Source organism: Heloderma suspectum, chromosome 10 (assembly GCF_057233095.1).
Source record: "Heloderma suspectum isolate Gila_16-S chromosome 10, 16-S_ref, whole genome shotgun sequence".
NCBI lineage: Eukaryota > Metazoa > Chordata > Lepidosauria > Squamata > Helodermatidae > Heloderma > Heloderma suspectum.
The window spans coordinates 19,095,472-19,116,819 of NC_139467.1; the positions used below are offsets into that span (position 1 = coordinate 19,095,472).

General features: G+C 44.3%; 1 protein-coding gene across 4 annotated transcripts; it reads right to left on the bottom strand.

Annotated features, from left to right (window-relative positions):
- Positions 1 to 987: 987 nt before the first annotated feature.
- LOC146337884 (uncharacterized) lies at positions 988 to 20,222 on the bottom strand. Of its 4 annotated transcripts, XR_014785111.1 has the most exons (8): positions 20,178 to 20,222; positions 13,687 to 14,635; positions 8,997 to 10,114; positions 8,201 to 8,318; positions 6,039 to 6,671; positions 3,164 to 3,324; positions 2,868 to 3,058; positions 988 to 1,649 (listed from the first exon to the last, which is right to left on the bottom strand). XR_014785111.1 is itself a non-coding variant. In XM_084815397.1 (7 exons), exons 2-7 carry the CDS (start codon positions 14,288 to 14,290, stop codon positions 1,641 to 1,643), a joined length of 2,643 nt encoding a protein of 880 aa, XP_084671523.1. In that variant the 5' UTR covers positions 14,291 to 14,635; positions 20,178 to 20,222; the 3' UTR covers positions 1,047 to 1,640. The 4 variants fall into 4 exon arrangements, 3 of the variants coding, with proteins under 3 accessions (XP_084671523.1, XP_084671522.1, XP_084671521.1); XM_084815397.1 differs by lacking the exon at positions 2,868 to 3,058 and having other exon boundaries at positions 1,047 to 1,649; XM_084815396.1 differs by having other exon boundaries at positions 1,250 to 3,058.
- Between the last annotated feature and the right edge of the window lie 1,126 nt (positions 20,223 to 21,348).

The window sequence follows — 21,348 nt, forward strand, 5'->3', positions numbered from 1 at the left end:
ATGCTCCAATCCAGTTATCTCCAGCTATCCTGGAATCATACTTTCTGGGAGAGGAGACATAGTTCAGTAGTATGCTTTGCTCAAAGAAGGTCCAATGTTCAGTCTCTGCTTCCCACTCCTACCTCAGCTCTATGGATTTCAAGGAGCAGGGCTGGGGAAACCCTTATCTAACACTCTAGACAGCCCCCATCAGCCAGAACAGATAGACACATGGTCCATCTTGGCATAAGGCAGCTACATCTATTCAGTTCACAGACAAGTGCTTGGAGCACTGATATGTTGCCTACCTCCATCCTTGTTTCTGTAAAAGCATTAGAAGCCAGCCTCAGCTTGTCAGAGTATGAGAAGAGTATGAACTGCAGTAAATAAGTCTTTGTCCTCAACTACAATGAAATCCAAATATGTAACTACAGCCATCCCTTCCCTCAGCTCCCAGACCACCAAACGTCAGACTGTATGTCCCTTGGAACATATCTATTTTGCTTATGCTGTTAATCACTGTGTGCATTGATGGTATATCAATAATAATCTTATTTAGGGAGCAAGTCTATGGTCCCTAGGCAACGTCTGGGGGACATAAGATTGTTCAGTTTCCTGACTCTGAAGTCGGAAATGGGGCTCCAACCTCATAGCCAGCAAACTGCATTTCCCGCCCCCTCCCCCTCACAACCAGTGCAAAGAGAACCACAGTGGCAGCTGCTATGAGCTCGCGAACATGAGCTTGTAGGGAGTAAAATGGAGTGTGCCGGTTGGCGGGGAGGGGAGGAGACGAACTATCCGCAGTCTCCTTCCCTCCCCCTCTCTGAAGTCTCCGCTAGATGGGCAAAAATGCCCATCTAGTTGAAATGTAGAGCAGGAGGTGCAATGTGCCTCACACTCTGCATTGGATACTCGTAAGCCTCCAAACTTGGAGGCTTACGAGTACCCAAGGTGGATCCCATAGGATTGTGCCCTAAGTGGTTGATGGTAAGAATCAGAGTCCATGGTGATTGTAATTATTTTACCTGTGAAAGTATAATGAGAAATACCACAAATAAAACAAAACAAAACTGAAAACCTTTTTTAGCATATATAAAAGCAGACTAGACATTTCAAGGCCTTTGTCTAGGCCAAGATTCCCTTTGGAGGCCTTTTATACAGGAATTTTGATTTAAGACTTGAATAAGGAGGAGCCTCCACATCCCCTCGGTATTCGTGCCAATTGGCTCGATACATATGCTATTTATTGCCCACAGACAGTACACAAAGTCATTCCCAGTTGCTTTATTTAGAGGTTTTAGACCCAAGCAGAAAAGGGAAGAAACATCCACTACTGTATAAAAAAAACACACACACAAAACCTAGGGTAACATAAAAAAGACAAAGTAATGACAATCAACATCTGCACTACAGGAAGCAAAGAGCATCAGCTCCAGATCCTGCTGCAGCCTGAGGAACTTACATGATGTCAGGGGGTGGGGGGGTGGGGGGGGAAGAGAGAGAGAAAAAAGAGAATGAATGTAGCAAGGTCAGTTATAAGTCTCAGACAACCAAGAGCTGAGGGCGTTTTTCTTCCTTTTTAATTCAGGTCCTCATTCTAACGTTGTCAATATTGCTGCTGAATTTCTTGGCAGTGGGGTAAGTTCAGCCCATGTGACGTTTCAGAAATGCTAAATAAGAGGTTAAAAACTATTAGTAGCAGAGCAAAAGTTTCATGTATCTTACATGCTATTCAGGGAATGAAACTAAGCATAGCGGCAACACTAAAAATGTAAAGATTTTCTATAAACAAATGTCCTTTTTAAAAGTCCTCAAAAATTTACACATTTTCCTCCATCCCCCATAAGTAAACAAGACCAGATATTCTGGTGGTTTAGGAAGCACCATTAATCTATGTGTTAAAAGTTTCCCCAAGTTATGACTATGGGTTAGGATAAATATGCCCAGCCAAGTTGGTTTTGCTTACCCTCATTCATGCAAATGGGAAGCCATTGGCCGTTCATCAGCAGAAGTGAGAACCACATACCTGGATACATTGCACTTGTTCGTGAGAGATAGGGCAATTTTCCACTGCTCAGACACGCACAGAAATGGGTCTGAGGGAGGCCATTGTGCCACCTGCCTAGGCAACCTGCATTTTCCCTCAATGACTACTCCGTAAGCTACATTATGTTCAGCACATCTTTACATCTGGCCAAGGCTTCAGAGTTCTACCCACTGGCTGCATTTGAATGTCATGCTAAACCATAGGTTAGCATGCTGTGAACAAGCTGCAACAAGCCTTATGCTCATGCGCTCCTCCCCACTTTCTTCCTATGGCACGGCTGCGAGTTGTTCAGAACCATTTGCTTCTGCTTTAATATGGTTTAGCGTTCAGATGTTGAAGCAGATTCAGTTAATGCAGGCAGCCCCTGAAGGAGACTTGTTCTCCAAAACATTGGGCAGGCAAAACAAACAATAAATAGACACTGTTGTGACTTCGTCACTTGTTTTCTTTTTGCATTTTTGTTATTAACATTAACCAGTTTGTTGATTCAAACAAAACAACAAACCACAGTTAAGCAATGGTGGAAGCAAAAGCTTCCAAACTCCTCTTTATGACTACTTCTCTAGAGGGAATGCATGAGCCTGAGGCTTGCTGTGGCTCATTCATGTCGCACTCAACTATGATTTAGCATGACATCTGAACACAGCCACAGTCTTTCTCATCTGCAAACTGAAGAATCTTATTGGGAATGGAACTTTGGCCTGGCCTATTCCCCAAAAAGTTGCATCTGAAGCCATCCAGTTTGAGCAGTCGAAGCTACTGTGAGGGGTGGTATTAAGGATCTTCTAGACCAAGAGAAAAGGGAACCCGTGACCCGTGATCATAAGGTCAGATTGCCTACATTTTAGAACTCTCCACACTATCAGCTCCTCATGTAGGCATTTGCTCTGGAGTGATGGGGCAACGGCAGACCCTACCATACAGCGCAAGTAGCAAAGTCAAGTGTTTTGGGATGGCATTCTACTATTCCCACATCCTTGCTGCTGTGCTCTCTCCTTTTACCAGCCTTCAGTGTGGAGAGACATAACATGCCTGTTTTTGAAGAAGGAAAAGTGAAAACTAGATTATATAGAAATAACCGGAGGTTTTTAAACAAACCGGAGGTTTTTAAAAGGGTAGCAAAGAGAAGATACTTACATTTCTCTCGCGCCATACTGGCCTATTGGGGATTTCTGTGACATTCAGGGATGCGCTTGTTGCTGATGGGGACTTCCTGTTGTTGAGGATGTGCACGACAGTGCCAAGAGCCTCTGATAAGTCTTGTAAAGAGGTACCACTCAGCCCATACAGTGTGGAAGCTGTACAAATTATCAAAGAGAAAAGAAAAAGTGATAGATGCATTTATGGGGCTGTCAGCAGACACAGTGATTGCCAGAAAGAGTTGCTAACAATTCTTGCTAAGTTCTGGAATCTTCCTTCCTGCCATCTTTCTTTAGTCAATAATCTCTCTCTCTCTGATCCTAATAATATACTACCCCATCTCTCTTTACAGTGCTGCACTGACTTTGTGGATCAACTTTTCAAATCCTAGAGCCTTAAGTATAAAACTGTGTATCCTAAACTACAGTCAGGGCCAGAAATATTGGAACAAGGATAACTGTTTTGGCACTTGGCCTCTGTACACCACCACATTGAAGTTGAAAGGAAACACACCCAGATAGGAGCAAAGTCAGGACTTTCAGCTGTAATTCAAGGGGTTTGACGAAAGTGGGGCACTAACCATTCAGGAAGGCCAGCCAGTGGCATGCACACACACCCATCGTTGGTGGCTCATAAGTAATGGAACAATCCAACATCATTTCAAACTTAAGGATCGCCTTTAATACCTGAATGAAAATCCTTTGCAGTCAATGACTGCCTGAAGTCTGGAACCCATGGACATGACCAAATGCTGAGTCTCCTCCCTCGAGATGCTTTGCCAGGCCTTTACTGCAGCTGCCTTCAGCTGCTGCTTGTTTGTGGGTCTTTCTGCCTTCAGTCTTGTCTTCAGTAAGTGAAAAGCATGCTCTATTGGGTTGAGATCAGGTGACGGACTTGGCCATTGAAGAACATCCCACTTCTTTGCCCTGAGAAACTCTTGGGTAGCTTTTGCTGTATGTTTTGGGTCATTATCCATCTGCAGTATGAAGCAGTGTCCTATCAGTTTGGCAGCATTCGGCTGACTCTGAGCAGAAAGTATAGCCCTCTACACTTCAGAATTCATCCTGCTGCTTTTATCAGCACTCAGGCCATCAATAAACACCAGTGACCCGGTTCCATTGGCAGCCATACATTCCCATGCCATAACACTGCCTCCACCATGTTTGACAGATGATGTGGTATGCTTTGGATCATGAGCTGTTCCTTTCCTTCTCCATACTTTTCTCTTCCCATCATTCTGGTACAAGGTAATCTTGGTTTCATCAGTCCAAAGAATCTTATTCCAGAACTGGGCCGGCTTTTTTAGGTGTTTGCTGGCAAAGGCTAATCTGGCCTTTCGGTTCTTGAGCGTTACCAGTGGTTTGCACCTTGTTGTGAAGCCTCTGTATTTACCTTCATAAAGCCGTCTCTTGACTGCAGATGTTGACAATGACATGCCTACCTCCTCAAGAGCATTCCTGACCTGGCTAGATGTTGTGAAAGGGTTCCTCTTCACCATGGGCAGTATTCTGCGGTCATCCACTTTAGTTGTCTTCCGTGGTCTTCCAGGACTTTTGCTGTTGCTGAGCTTGACAGTTACGTCCTTCTTTTTCAGGATGTTCCAAACTGTTGTGTTGGCCACTCCCAATGTTTTTGCTATCTCTCTGATGGGTTTATGTTGTTTCCTCAGCCTAACAATGGCCTCCTTCACTCGCATGGACACCTCTTTGGACCTCATGTTGGGGGTTCCAGTGAACAGCTACCAAATGCAAATATAACACTCAGAACCACCTCCAGGCCTTTTATCTGCTTGATTGGTCATGGGGTACCAGGAAACAGGCCACACCTGGCCATGCAGCTGCTTGTCAGCCATTCATTCCATTACTTATGAGCCACCAATGATGGGTGTGTGTGTATGCCACTGGCTGGCCTTTCTGAATGGTTAGTGCCCCACTTTTGTCAAACCCCTTGAATTACAGATGAAAGTCCTGACTTCGCTCCCATCTGGGTGTGTTTCCTTTCAACTTCAATGTGGTGGTGTACAGAGGCCAACTGCCAAAACATATCCTTGTTCCAATATTTCTGGCCGTGACTGTATATATTTCTCATCCTTCTAGCTTTCTCTGTTCTGGTGTCTGCTATTGTTCACACCTCCCCTTGTATCTTCTACCATGCTGCTCTCTACATCTGTAATAGTCTGCATCTGTTACCCACTATCTGCCTTCCTTCCTTCAGATCCCTGCTCAAAACCCACAGTATTTGTAAAGCCTTTTCTAGGCCACTGAAGTATGATCTCATCAGTACTTCCTGTCACCAATGGATACTCCCCAATCCCATCCTCACTATTTCTTCATAAAATTATTTACTTGTGTTTAGAGTACAAGCTGGGCTATTTTTATTTATATTATATAAAACATATATTTATATTAAATTTACATTCTGCTTTTCTAGGCAAAATGTCCAGTCAAGGCCAGTTATGCAGACTGCCACCATCAGTATTGTCCCCCTTTGTGCCATAACAGCTGAAAGCACCTGATATGCCACTCAGCATCACTATGCTGGGCATCATGACAAGAGAGGGCAGTGGGAATTACTATAGGGGATGCTGGTTTCAGTGGCATCCCCCTGGGTGTACATAATGTATATAGCCCAGCAATTATTCTTCTGGGCAGCGACTACAGGACTTCAGTTCTGTAATATAACCAGTGCACCTGTGTCCAATGCTAAGCAAAAGTAAAATAGGAGTAATGACAGGCATTAACAATTCAAACAAGGTGTATCATCCATCATATGAGCACACAGTCGCTATACAGGTGCTTGCAAACAAGGCAGATAGGGACCAAAAGGTTCTCACGGTGAAGTAGACAGTCCCCCCTCATGGCCAGAGATTTACCTTGGGTGAGTCTGAGCTCCTCACGTACAGTGTCCAGTTCAGCCTTCAACACAGTGCAGCTGGCACAGGGTGGTAGCATCCTGGAACCAGATGGCCCATTGTGAGTTGTGTCACCACTGCCATTTCCACTCCAGGGAGAATCCAGTAAAATGTCAATGCTGTCACTGAGTGATGGACCATCTACCTCAGGGGACATGTGACCATCATTCCCAAGTTGGGGGCTGGACACAGTGACATCCTTGTCAAAAACCAACCGAGATGGCCCAAGGCCAGCTGATGCCTTCTGCTCACACAATGCACTGGAAGAAAGTACCCCATTCAGAGATTCTGAAACTGTGCCACTGCCCTCTATCTTGGCTTCCCCCTCAACCTGGTTCTCCTCAGCCACAACAACATTATACCCTGGAATAGATCTTCCCCGCCCTTTTGTTTTCCCAGCTTGCTTTCCTGGCAGAGGGGTTGGTATTTGCTTTGCCTTCTCCCCAGCCTCAGTCATCTCTTGCTCCTCTAAGCTATTATCCATCTTCCTTTGCTTTGTTGCTGCTTCTCCATGTTCTCCATCTTGTTTGGGCACAATCCGTTCCCTCGGACCTGACTTTGGTCTCTTCCTCAGCCGAAGGTGCACTTCTGTACCTGAAGATGGAGAATAAGTTTATCTTGAGAGACCTGCCAAGATAGAAAAATAACAGATGGGCTTGTGGTTAAGGCCCTAGGCTGGGAATCAGTAGTGGGGAATGTAGGTTCCAGGCCCACAGATGCAGCAGGGCTCCACTCAACCCTGGAGGATCATGTTTCCTTACTTAACAGGTTTCTGAAGAACCAAATCCTCAGGGAGGGCCTTGATACAGCATGAATAATTAGGAATAATTAGGAATGTGAAAAATGCTTGGCAGTCTTCCTTCATCCTCACAAAAGCCTTGAGGCATGCAGAAGTATTCCCATAATATGGGAACAGAGGCTGAGGGAAGGTGATTTGTTCAAGGCCCACCCAATAAGGAGCACTCAATTTCCTAAACAGAGCTCAATCTCTCTGTAAGCACATACGTACATTTTAGTCATTTGAAGTGTGGGGTGAGTGCCTTTTTCTGTCTCAAGTACTCCAAAAAGCAAACTTCTGCTACACTTCAAACATCTCTTTGCCTAACATTTCCCTAAGGATGACTTGGTAGATAGGTTTTTATTAAGAATGTAAGGAGAGCTATGCTGTCTAAGACCAAGGATCCATCTAGTCCAGCATTCTGTTCACACAGTGGAGAACCAGCCACTTGTGGGAAGTGCACAAGTAGGACATAAATACAATAGCACCATCCTGCTCACATTCCCCAGCAACTGTGTACAGAGGCATGCCACTTCTGATACTGAGGTATCCAGTATATCATGACTAATAGCCATTAATAGCCTTATCCTCCATGAATTTATCTAATCCCCTTTTAAAGCCGTCAATAGTAAGGACCTGACTAACTGCTCCTTTTAGGGTCAGGCAGGGTCCCTTCTCCCAAACAACAAATTGGCTAGTGACCCTGAGGATATTTTGCCTCTGTCTCAAGGGGGAGCTATTTTGTTTACTGGCTCCTCTCTACAGAATGCCTGATCTCCAATTGAGATCTGGATTGTATGGATGGTCTTGTTTAGCACTAAGGGCCTGGGCTAACTGGCCTTTTGATCCCATCCAACTCTGCCATTTATACAAGAATTACCATTACCACCTTTACAACTGAGATGCTGAATCAGATTAAGTGAATTTTGATCTAGCCTACACAAGTTCCAATCATCCCAATGTGAAGAAGGCAATTTGGGCAGGTCTGAGATTCTAAATAAAACCACTTCTCTTACTAAACAAAAATAATTTGTCAAACCATCCATATCTAAGTTCAGAATCTACCAGACTTGTTTACTCCTGAGAAGGCAGTATGGGGTAGTATCTTGCAGCATGAAGTGTACAAAGGAAAAACTAGTTATATACTATAATTCAATTTAGAGACTTTATGGTATGCAGACAAAAACAGGGCAGGGAAGAGAAGTAAGTAGAAATTCACTAGAATGATAGCCTTAGCTTTCCAAATTAAGACTACAGCAAATAATCCCACGAACCTAGAAGGATCAGGGAAGCAGTCTATGCTATGATATCAAAGCCTTAAACAATCTGATAAGCAAATCCTTACCAAGTAAGCCAGCCCTCCTAGGGTTCTCTTGACTGTCTTTGATGCAAGGCTGTCTCCGATCCCCAATCAATTCTTCTTGAGGGGAATCTGCAACCATGTCATCAGATGTTACCCGTGTCTGGAACAATAAGAATGCCACACCTGCTTTCACCACCTGTTGCTCAAGTTAACAGGCCCTTCAGTTCCACCAAGGATGCAGGAGTTGTCCCCCGTTATTTGTGACCATGGGTGAATACAGCAGATTTGAACTTGCTGTCTGTTGCCAGGGCTCTGAAGTTTTGAACCCTGCTGAGGAAACCACTTCATTCCAAATGTGCTTGAAAGACTGAATCCTATTGTATATCCTTCTGAATCCTTTTAACAAGATTGAGTGTATTCTACTCACATGAATGTGTTTGCTCAGAATTTGATGTTTTGTACTCGTAAGAACTTCAGGTTTTGCTTTTGTTTTGTTTTTAAAAAAGCAAGTTCAAGTAATCAGATCTGTTTAGAAAAAGCTTGGATGGCTGTGCAATGTTTACCAAAGCCAAGAGACCAAAGGCAGTTGCAGGCAAGGCTTCCATGAATCAGAAGGCAGGCTTCTGTGCCCTGCAGAGTTGCCTTTGCCCCCCTTGGCCCAGAGTCTCTGTCCCCTCCTTCTTTAAACTGAGGGCTAGAATCTTTCACTGAAAATAAATGAGATTCCTAAGATTCCATCTAGACTCACTTGGCCAAGCATAAAGATGTGTGAGGTTTTATATACCCCCCTCTCCCAGCTACAAGCAAAAATCAGAAGTAACTCTCAACATGATCTTACCTGGTCCCGTTGCCTCTTGGACTCAAAATGGAGCTGGAATCTCTCTGCTAGGGCCACAGCCTCCTTGCCATTTTCTGGCTGACATTCACGTACCAAGGTCTGGATCTCCTCAGGAAGGATACTCAAAAACTGCTCAACAACCAGCAGCTCCATCATCTGCTCTTTGGTACGGACCTCTGGCCTCAGCCATTGATGGGAAAGGTGCCACAGGCACCTGTAAACCTCCTGGGGTCCCTGGGCTTCTTGGTAGCGGAACTGCCTGAAAGACTGACGCTGCACCTCTAAGTCTATGTCTGTCTCCAGTGCTTTAGCACAATGGCTGCTATGGAGTTGCTGGGCCTTGCTATGAAGTTGGCCTTTAGCTTGCTGTCCAGAACTCTGGTAGGAATCACACAATGGATTCAAAATAGAGAGCTGTGCCTCTGGATGCTCACCCTTTCTGGTTGCTCCCACATGCCCAGCAACAGGAGGCAGCCTTGGGCCTGTCAGCACCTCTTGACATTGGTCTCCAGGAGACTGCTGAGATAGCAGCCATCTCAATATTTCTTCAGCAGTCCAATACTGCACTTCAGGGGGCACCTTCACTGCTCCTCCAAGTGCTTCCTTCACTGCGAGTCTGGTTAGGCCCTTCCCTGATACTTCAGCTTGCATTATCTGCTCTAGCAAAGCCTGTAGCTGTGAGCCAGAGCCTGCAGCTGTACCTGCTCCATTCTTTGTGGACACCTGCAAGGTCTGCAGAGCATTGGTACACGCAGTGGAGGTAGGACTGGCAGGTGGTCGCTGAGTCAGCACCTGGACAAGCTCAGTTTGTTTCTGAAACAGCTTCTCAAAGAGCTGGGCCTGGAACTCCCTATCCTCACGGCGCATCTCCTTGTCATGTTGGATAAACTCTGCTAAACTCTGTTTCTCTTCTGCTTGATTGGCAACCTGTCTCTGCATTCGTTGCAGCTCCAGCTGATGTGAACGGTTACACTTCTGGCCAGTGCCCCTTTGATAGCCTGACTGCCCATCCCCCTGAGCTTTTTGCTTACGGGTTCGAAGGTGGGGACGTTGGTCAAGCATAGAGATGAGATGTCTTGGTGCAGGTTGGGTCTCCATCACTATAGGTGAGGCCACATCTATAACGAAAGCAACAAAACACAGTGAATATCTAGAGAAATGCAACAGTGTGTATATACGCAATATATTTTCAAGTAGGGCAAACCTCAGTTACAAAGGAGAATTATCCAGTGCATAGAAGGACAAGTACTGCTGAAAAAGAACCAACATGGCTTCCACAAAAGGATGTCCTGTCTTGCTTATCCTTTTCATGTTCTTTGAGAGTGTCAATAAACATGTGTACAGGGACGATCCAGTAGACACTGTTTACTCGGACTTTCAAAAGGCTTTTGACAAAGTCCTTCACCAAAAACTCCTAAGCAAACTTGGCATTCATAGGATAAGAGGAGAGGTCCTCTTATGAATCAGTAACTAGTTAAAGACCAGAAAGCAGAGAATAGGAATAAATAGTCAACTCTAGCCATTGAAGGATGTAAACAGTAGAGTCCCACAAGGATCTTTATTGGGCCCAGGACTTTTAAACTTGTTAATAAAGGATCTGGAATTAAGACTGAGTAGCGAAGTGGCCACATTTGCTGATGACACCGAATTATTTGGGGTGGTTAAAACAAAAAGGGATTGTGAAGAGCTCCAAAACTGAGGGAATCTCTCCAAACTGGAAGAATGGGATTTAAAATGGCAAATGCAATTCAATGTAAGCAACTGCAAAGTGAGACATATTGGAGCAAAAAATCCCAACTTCATATATATGCTGTTGGGACCTGAGCTGGTAGTGACTGAGCAAGGAAGAAATCTTGGGGTTGTGGTTGGTAGATTGATGAAAATGTCGACCCAGTGCTGTGAAAAAGGCAAATTCAATTTTGGGCATAATTAGAAAAGGAATTAAAAATTTAAAACCTGCCAATATCATACTGCCCTTATACAAATCTATGGTACGATCACACTTGGAATACTGTGTACAGTTCTGGTCACAGCACCTCAAAAAGGATACAGTTGGTTTAGAAAAGGTGCAGAAAAGGGCAACCAAAATGATCAAGGGGCTGCAGCAACTCCTCTATGAAGAAAGATTATGTTTGGGACATTTAGCTTAGAGAAAACGCGAGTATAGGAAGACATAACAAGGGTGTAAAAAATTATGCATCATGTGGGGAAAGTGGAGAGGGAGAGCCTTTATTTAGGGCAGTTAAAACAATAATAATCATAATCTCCTAATAATAGAACCTGAGGTCATGAAGCTGAAAGGTGGGAGATTCAAGACAGAAAAAAGGAAATACTTTTTCACACAGCACATAGTTAAACGATGGAATTCACTACCACAAGTGATAGCTGCCAATTTGGATGGCTTTTAAAAGGGATTAAGACAAATTCATGGAGGATAAGGCTACTAATGGCTACTAGTCATGATGGCTATATATTATGTCCAGTATCAGAGGCAGTATGCCTCTGTACAACAGTTGCTGGGGAACATGAGTGAGAGGTTGCTATTGCACTCACATCCTACTTGTGGGCTTCACATAGGCATCCCATTGGCCACTGTGTGAACAGAATGTTGGACTACATAGGCCTTTTGTCTGATCCAGCATGGCTCTTCTTATGTTCTTATGACTGAGAGCCAAATCAAACTTTAGAAAAAACAAGTGATACAATCCCCACAGGATAAAATTACTTCAGAATGCAGTGACAAAACATGTGTTTGTGCTCAACTATAACTAGGATTCCTTGCATGTGGAAAGCTAGCACCTCAGAAAACAGTTATGAGCATTTTGATCTGGGAGTGCATTCAAACATGCAATGTCTCTGACCTGCATGCTAAAGAGCTACTGTTCCATGAGGGCCCACCATGTTCTTTTTTTTCTTCCTGAACGTCTGAAATAGCTTTTGGAAGCCTGAGATCAAAAGAATTTGCCTGTTGTGGGTATCCATTTGTAGGGCCAGAGGCAGAAAGTTTAACTCCTTATACAGAAAATAAGCCCAAAAATGCAGTGCAGAATGTGGCTGGCCAAGTACTAGTGGGCGCTTTGCGGTCAATTTATATGACACTTATATTGCACCAGCTACACTGGTTGCAGGTGTCTCTTATTTCAATTCAAAGTGCTTCATTTTAACCTATGCAGCCTACCAGGCATGGGCAACTTTTGGCCTACAACTTCTATCAGCCCTAGCCAGCACAGCCAGTGATGAGGGATCATGGGAACTGTAGGCCAAAACATCTGGAAGGCCACAAATTGCCCAACCCTACATAAATGGTTTGGGTCCAAGTTACTTCAAGGACCACCTTCCCTTATATTAGTCTGCCTGTACTCTAAGATCCGTAAAGAAGGCCCTTTCTTGCCTACCTTTAAGGAAAGTTAGGGTGGTGGTATGAGAGGGCTTTTTCTGCGGTGGGCCCACTCCTTTGGAATTCATTGCCATCTGGGGTCAGTCAGACCCCATAATTACAGGCTTTTCAAAAAGCCCCGAATACCCATTTGTTTTCTTTGACTTTTTCTTGAGTTGTGTTTTATTGGACTGTTGATGGTTTTCAGCTGCAAATGTGTATTAAGTCTTATTGTATTCTGGGCTGGATGGTTATTTTATTATAATCACTGGCTTTTTACTTTTTGAGGTTTATTGCTGTATTCAATTTTATTATGTAAACTAGGTGTGGGTAGAGGGTACCTTGAGATTAACTGATTGATCTCTAGATGATTTGTAGTGTATCAGCCAGTTTTGTTTTGTTTTTTAAATCCCAATTGTTTAACAATAGAAACAAAAAACAGGTTGTTTTGGGAGACACTTAAATTAAGATACTGAATCCAAAAAAGCTTATGGTGGGCAAGTGAGGGGAGAACCAGGGATGGAGTTTTACATGAAAGGGCTGTGAGTTCAGTTCTGGTGCTAAATATAATTTCCTAAGCTGAGCATGTGCTGAGAGGCACTCCTGTTCCCCAATTCTACTCCCTGCCCCATGCCACCGTTTTGCACCTGGCATTGTTTGGATCTTGGGGTTTTGGTAAAAAACAAAGCAGATCTGAAATCCACCCCCACGCCCCTGCATAAGCCACCTTGAGAGGAATTTTACCCTTAAAGGTTGACTATTTAAAATAAATAAATAAATAAATAGCATGTTGTCTATACAGGAGGATCCCACAGCCCAAAGCAATGAAGGTCTTAGGTCAAGTGAGAATCAAGATGTGGAGAGAGATGTGCCTACTCGCTGTCCCTAGTTGGTATTATAGATGCCTTTGCACAGAGGACATTCGTCCAGGACAGGTGTCCAATCTGTGCAAGACTGAGGTTTATGTTTGGGTTGTTTGACTGAGGCAACAAAGAAGGATTTTGTGATAGGCATAAAGATTGTGATAAACAGGGACAAAGACAGCAGATCTTGTGAGACATCCAGACAGTTTCCTCAGGAGAGCTGGAGAAGAGCCAGTGCTTGAGATATATTTGGGGTACCAAGGACATAAGGAAGTGCAGGTCAAAGGCATTGGAGGCTAAAGGCCCAATAAAATACTGAAATTAAGCAAATACTTCAAAATCAAAAGAACAGGCACAGTATATTCTACAAAGGATGCCAGCCCCACCTGAGGTATCCTCCAGCAGAAGCTCTGTTGACACAAACCCAGGCAAAATGAACAAGGGCGCTTACCCAGCTCAGGTGATATTTCGTCTTCCGATTCCTCTTCCTTCACCTGAACTGGGATGACTTGGATCTCTCCAAAGGCATCCTGGGACTCTGCCTGGGCGTAGCTGAATTCATCAGTCCCTTGGCTTTCAGAGGCGGCAGTCTGTGACAACCAGTGCCCAGAGGCCTGGGACCCCCAACGCTCAGAGATGCCAGACTGGGTCCCCCAGGGCTCAGAGATCGAGAGGGCTTCCTGTCTGTCTGCAGTGACACTGGGCCCCTCACCAACCTCCGAGGGAAAGCCTGGCCTGCAGTTTATATACTGTGTCATTATCTGGTCAATCTCGTCATAGAATGGACACTTGATAGGTGGCCGTCCCACCGAGTTATTTTCTTTAGCTTTGCGGTAAGCTACTTTCAAGCCTTTCATTTTCTCCCGACACTGGTCCCCGGTTCGGTAAATGCCCATTTCTGCAAGGCGCTGAGAAATGCCATCATAGACTGCACGGTTCCTCCCGTGGGAGCTAAGATCATGAGTGACTGCTGCCTCGGTCCACAGGGCAAGGAGCACCTTTATGTGCTCTGCTGGCCAGCTGGCTGCCCGCTCTTGTGGTCTATCACGCCTCATTGTTATCAAGGAAAACCAAAGTGTTTTGTTGACAGACGTTTATGCACCCAAGGTCAGGCCTACAAGAGTCCAAGCACCAGCAACTCAGATACAAGGGAAGGAAATTTAAAAGCGATGAGTTTCAGGGTTCCCAGTCTCCATGTAGGGAATGCTTCATAGGTGATGCTTGACCCACCTCCATATGCCATTCATACAGAGGGTGTAGATTACGCGGCCTCCAAATCCAGGAAACTGAACTCAGAGCAGCCACAATAGCTACATCTTTCCATTCATACCAGATGTAGAGGACTCAATACAGGGCAGGTCACCAGCTCACAAGAAAATGCAATCAAAGTAGTGCTTCTCCTGTGGGAAGGAAGCTCAGTTTACAAAAACCAGTGTTTAATCCAGTAAACCAGCCTTTGGCTTTGTATATACACCCAGTTTCAGAAAAGTCGGATCACATATGCTCACATTAAATGTCAACTAACTTGCATGATCTCCCTCATTAAAATGGGAAAAGATATGGATGTCTCTAATCAGTGCTAGAAAAATCTTGGATGCCCAGGTGCCTAAAAATATGATGCTGATGGTAGGAATAGTGGCTAAATGCTTGGATCCCATCCTGCTTCCAAGTAGTACAGGGCAGCTTACATGGGAATGTCCCCCTTTTAGCCTTGCTAACCCTGTGACACAGGTTATGCTGAGAGTGTGTGACTGGCCCAGTCAGCTTCAGAGATCGGAACTCTGTCTCTGTTCACTGCACCAGAAGTCTTCATCCCTTTTAGCCCCAAAGACCCACCTTTACTCCCAACTTGCAATACAAGATTCACTATAAAAAAACAAAATTTTACCCTGTATGTCCATTTCTCTAAGCTGCAAAAAAGGCTAATGTGAGTTTAGGCTGCATTAACAGAATCATAGTTTCTCATTCACAAGAATTCCACTTTATTCCAGATTAGTCAGACCTTATCTGTACTACTGTGTTCAGTACTTGGTGCTGCACTTTTAAGAAAGATGTAGACAAACTGAAATGGGTTCAGAGGGTGGCAACAAAGATGGTCAGAAGTATGGAAAACAAGTCCTATGAGGAAAGGTTGAAGGAACTGGGTATGTTTAGCATGCAGACAAGAGAATCGAGGGAGTACATGATAGCATTCTTCAAATGCCTGAAAGACATTTGAAGACATAGAAGAGGGCAAAGATCTATCTCTCTGCTGCCCCAGAGGGCAAGACTATATCTAATGGGCTTAAGTTACAGGAGGGTAGATTTCAACTGAACATTAGGAGAAAGTTCTTAATGGGAAGATCAGTTCAACAATGGGACCAATTATTTGGCAAGGGGGCTGGCTCTCCATTGCTGGTGTCTTCAAGCAGAGGCTGGACAGCCACCTGTTGAGGATGCTCTACCTCTGGATTTATCAAGAAGGGGATTGAACTAGATGACCTACTAGGCCCCCCTCCAACTCTGATTCTATATCCAGATATAAAGGGAAGAGAGCAAGGCTACTGTACCTTTAATAGCAGCGTAGAAAAACGAATTTTTGCAAATGCTGCTTTTCTCACCCCATTGTACCAAGCTGCTGCTACCACAATTCCTTATAAACAATGCAAGGCAAAAGAGCTTTGTCCCCTTTGCATCTGGTCTCTCCCTGTATTTCTGTTTCTCTCTTTTTTTAAAGGAGGGGGTAGAAATTCTAAACAAAAATGGTGGTGATGCCATTGGTGCAATCCGCTTGGGAATAGGGTGTAATCCACTGGTGGTTTCAGACCTTCCAGTTGAAAACCCATACACCTGTACTACACTGGCTCACAAATACCCACCTGAAAGGTGCAGAGTCCAAGTCGCCCTCAACATGGCAAACTATGGGATTTGAACATAAGCCACAGTGATCCATCTAAGCAAAAGCCCCATGCTTAATTTGCTGAGACACATAGCCCTGTATTAGTTGAAACTGTTATTCTAAGGATGCAAAGGTAGTGGGGTTTTCCTCCAAGTAGGCCTATAGCCCATTTCTATCCATGCTCAATTAAAGAGGTGGGGACTTTAACGATTTGCATTGTTTTCATGGTATACTATATACATGGTGTGTTTCCTGTAAAATGCATCTTGAGATGCAAAGTAGATGACAGCAGCACACAAAATTTTGCATTTGGTTAGAAAAAACAGCCCTGTGCCTCATAGTAAATGTAGACAAGCCCATCAGGTAATTGGTGTATCCAAACAAGGCACCATCCTGGCAACTGATTTATTTGGGGCAATCTGAATGTGACTGAAAACTAAAGCTGCTTCCATACCAGGAGTTCACCTGTTTTACTTCACTGCCCCAGATTCTAGGACAAGGCAACAGTAGTGAAGTGGGTTGGGCCCAGCTGAGCAGGTTGAAAGACACTGTAAACTGCATTTTGTTGAGGAGGAGGACCAGTTAGCCCTAGTGATGACAGTACTCTTGTCCAAGAATATTAGCATGTATTCACACCAGCAGATTGACCTGGCATGGAATCTGTGGCAAGAAAAGCAGCTCTGTGTCCTTCCTCCCACTTCAGAACAAGCCTTCCTTCCTTCTGATGCTCCTTCACCACTTCTTGCTTTCCCAACTTGATAAATAGATGATATTCTAATTTATACATTGCAAATGTTTTGTTACCTCTAGCTAGCTGAAGTCATCAAAATGTGCATTAGGATGTAACCCTACGCAGTATTAAAAACTCCTTCACTATTATGGCTAACCAGCTGCTCTTGATGCTTCGAAGAAACTAATTATTAATTTATAGAGCCACATTAGTGTACTTGGCACTTTAGATTTCAACAAGGAGAAAAACAGGTCCCTGCCCCCAAGGAGTTTACAATCTATATTTGATAATGGGGAAAACAGAGGGAGAGAAAGACAAGGATATTAACAGATGAGTGTGAACAAATGCAGCTACAAGTTCTTAAGCTTACAGTTAGAGGTAAGGATTAAGAGGATAAGGCAAAGGTCACACTGAAAGGGAGGAATTTGAAGGAAAGGACATTGTTCCAGGAAGAGATGGAAACAAGGGATAAAAAGCATGGCCATTTCAGGGAGCAAAAGGGTTTAGGGTAGCTGAGGGTGGCAAAGATGGAAAAGTGGAGGTCATAGGCAGAGATATAATGAGAACTAAGGGCAGATAAATTCTTCTAGTAGTAATTTCATCTATACAGGTTGCAATCCTATACCCGCTTATTCAAGAGTAAGCCCCACTGAACTCAATGGGACACTCCTGAGTAGATATGTACAGGACTGTACATATCTACTTTAATTATCCAGAAGTCTTATGGCAACAACTGCCACTTAGAATTTTGAGCAAAAATATCCCAAATTCACTCCAATTATGTGACGGCAACAAATTATGCACATTTTAAAGATTAAAATATTGGGGTGGAGAGGGGAAGGCTGGGAAAATATGTGAGTGGTAGGGAGAATAAACCTGAAAACACATGAGAGAAAATATGGCCAATCCTTCATTTACATAATGGCTCAGCTCAGACATAATGCTAAACCAGCCTTTCCCAGGCTGGTACCCCCCAGATGTGTTATACTACAAACCCCATCATCCCCAGCCATGAGAATTGTAGTCCAGCACATTTGGGGAAGACTGCACTAAACCACAGTTGAGCTTTACCCCCTCCCCTCTTCTCCTCTACCATGCACCAGAGAAGATTCAAAGCATCCACTTCCAGGTTTAAACTCATGGCAGCTTGTACTCATGTGCAAACTGGGAGCTGCAGCTAATTTAAACTATGGGTTACTGCAGCAAGCCAGGATCAGAAACCACTTTGTTCATTCCAATAAACAATAGCTTAATCTAATGAGAGTTTGTCCTTGTCTAATGTCCAAAGTTTAAGCCCAATCTTTTTCTGTGGTATGCACTGGTAGAGGAGGTGGGGTGGGACACTCAGGCAGGCTCAATCACTTAGCATTACACCATGGTTGGTATTATGTCTGAACTGGGCCAGTGACAAACCCCATGTACAATCACCATATGTAGGTTTCACATTAATTTTTTATGAGAGAGTCTTCCGGATAGCTTTTTCTTTAAATGTGTGAAGCATAAAGTGTGGCTGACTTGGAATAGTAATGCTTAATATTTATATAGTGCCAGTGTATTCACAAATCACTTTGTATAAATTATCACAGTAATCCTTACAATAGTCCTAAAATGTAACTAGTATTTTTATCTCTATCTATGGTTTTTAATGCTCTAGATTTGATTCAGGTCCAAGGATGTTTTTACATATGTGGCTTAAATGAGTTTTTTTGTTGCTTAAATCAGACTGCAGTGCAAACATCTGCAAATAGTCCAGATCATTGGCGCATGGTGCAGTTCAAACCAAGACTGGACCAATAAGTAGATGGTGGGAAACTGCCAGAAAACCAGGCAAGTTTGTGTGTCATTAAAGGATGGGGAATTGTCTAACAGCGCCCCCTCCCCCAATAAAATCCACATAGGAAAGCTATTCCAAGCTCCTTCAAGAAAGAACAGGGTATCAATGTATTCAAAAATAAAGCAAACAGCTGCAAGAATATTCTGCTCATTTAAAATTGAGTCGTGTCTCTTCTGTGTTCTATTCCATATTAAAGATATTCACCTGTGACACAAATTGCATCTCAAAAATGTTTTTTACTGTCCAGTTCTATGCACATCTACTTATAAGCAGATTCCGCTGATTTCCACAGGGCTTATTTCCAAGCAAGCATGCCTAGAATTGCAGCCAAGCAGCAAAATCTTATTGCCTATTTACTCGGCAAGAAATCTCAGTTGTTAAATATGCATGGTGTTTGTTTATTTATTTAATTTCTATACCTCCCAACAGCTGAAGCTCTCCTCGAAAGAAAGGCTGGTGTTGCATCCTTACAGCGCAATTCCACCCTCACACACTTCCTGAGAAGTCCTACCACGGGCCGTGGGGGTTACCTCAAGTAACCATTCATAGGATTGAAGCCATACATCCCAATCCTCTTACATGTTTACTCAGAAGTAAATTTGATTTGTGTTCTACAAGCTTCACTCCCAAATATGCAAGCATAGGATTATAGCCTTTTAAGAGAATGCGTGACTATATAGACAAGCAAGTGTATTTAGCCTTGGAGATGCATCCCCAAATCCACCCTCAGCCATGATGAAGCTCACTGGGTGACCTTGGGCCAGTCGCTACCTCTCAGCCTAGCCAAACTTGCGGAGCTGTTGTGACGATGAAATTGTGCGTGTGAAGAACCCTGTACGTTGCTTTGAACTTCCTCAAAAGGAAGGCTGGATATAGAAGTAAATAAATAAAACAAGCTTGCGGAAGGGCCATATATAAATATTTTGAAACAATTAAAGAAGAAAAAAGCTAGGGTTGCCACGTTTTGACTCAGCAGCCCCTTTAGCAGTAGTTTTGATCTGCAGGAATGAGCAGAAGGTTAACGTTTTCGCTCCAGCCGCGCACGAAAAGCTGCACCTGGATCCTGCCTGCAGATCAAACCTCTGTTAAAGGCGCAGGAGCAGGCCAGGCTTTTCTCCTCCTCCTCCTCCTCCTTTGTCCACTGGCGACTTGGCAACCCTAAGACGAGCCTTTTAAAAAGGCGCGTTTCTCTGCCCCTGAAGCACCCATGTCGGTGTCAATGGGGCACTGAAAGGAGAGGAGAGACTGGAAGAGATGCTCTTGGACGAAGGGCAAATGGGTACCATTCCCTACCCAGGGAGGAAGCCCATTAAGGCCGGGCAGTCTCTCCCTCGCCCCACAAGCCCGAAGGCCCGTCACCGCTTCCCTGGCCCGCCCCTCACAGCTCCCTGAGGTAAAAGTTACCTCAAGCGGCCTCCTCTCCCGCCGCCCCCCGCCGCCCGGGAGGCCAGTCCCCTCCCCCACCCGCTCCGGGGCACCAAAAACCACCTCCCTACCTACCTGCTGTTAAAAAACCACCATAAGAGGGAGGAACCGCTCCGGCTCGGAACCCGCCCACAGCAGCCAATGGGAGAGCCGGATGATCTCGACTGGGAAGAAGTCATTGGTTCGTCTTCTTGTCAGTCGTAAGAAAAGGGGGCGGGGTCTCTCTCCCGGCTACCCGTTCCCGTCGGATAGAACCGGCGATGGGAGTGGTTGGGGGCCCTTGTCCATCAGAGAGGCGCGAAGCAAGCCTTCGCTCGGTTTGCATGTCAGTCAGACAAGAAGGCGGGAATAGAGTGGGACTCCTTTCCTCCCCTTCTGTCGGGGGCATAATAGAGATAGGAAAAGGTTAGAGTGACACAGCCGCCGAATTGATGGGTTCAGTAGAATTGTTTTGTTTTTACAAACCTGCGCATAAAATACCATAAAGAAAACCAGGATTTTACTGTTGCTGTGATCAGGCAGGAGTTGCTCTCCCTCCCCCCCAAAACACAAAATGTAGCAGCAGTGACAAGAATTGATGCCCTTTTTTCCACAAGTCACAACTTATTTTGGTTGGAATTTATTATCTATTTTAGGTTTTTAAACATTTCAGGGCACAACCCTATGCATGTTCAGACAGAAAAAAGTCCTACAACTCCCAACATTCCTTAGCATGACTCTGTCTAGGCATAGGACTGTGCCCAAATAGTACAATGTATCTACATGCAAGTAGAGATGTGAAGGTCTTTGAGAGGGAAATGCAGTAAATACTTTAAAAAAAACACACATCTTTTTTCCCATAGAGACATTTTTTGTCCTCCGAACAATCCATATTTTCTCTGAGATGTTGTAAGCTACTCTTGCTCAGCCAAAGTCCCCTTCCTCAACCACTAACAATGAGGAGGGCTTTTTTTTTTTAGGCTTAAAACTTAAAAAAAAATTAAAACAAGATAGGACATAGTGGTGAGATTCAGTCAAGACTATGGTTCTCCAAACCTATACATTCCTAAGACAAGGAAAATGGCCACATGTTCTCCATCTCTGGTTTAAATCTTGGTGTTTGATCCCACATCATGGAAGGCTGGGGAACCTGTGGCCAGGGCCAGTGTCAAGGGTAGGCACAGCTGGACACTTGTTGAGGGTCCACGTCCCAGCAGGGGCCCAATGACAAGAGCGCCTGGAGTTCGTGCTCATCACCATTGCAACC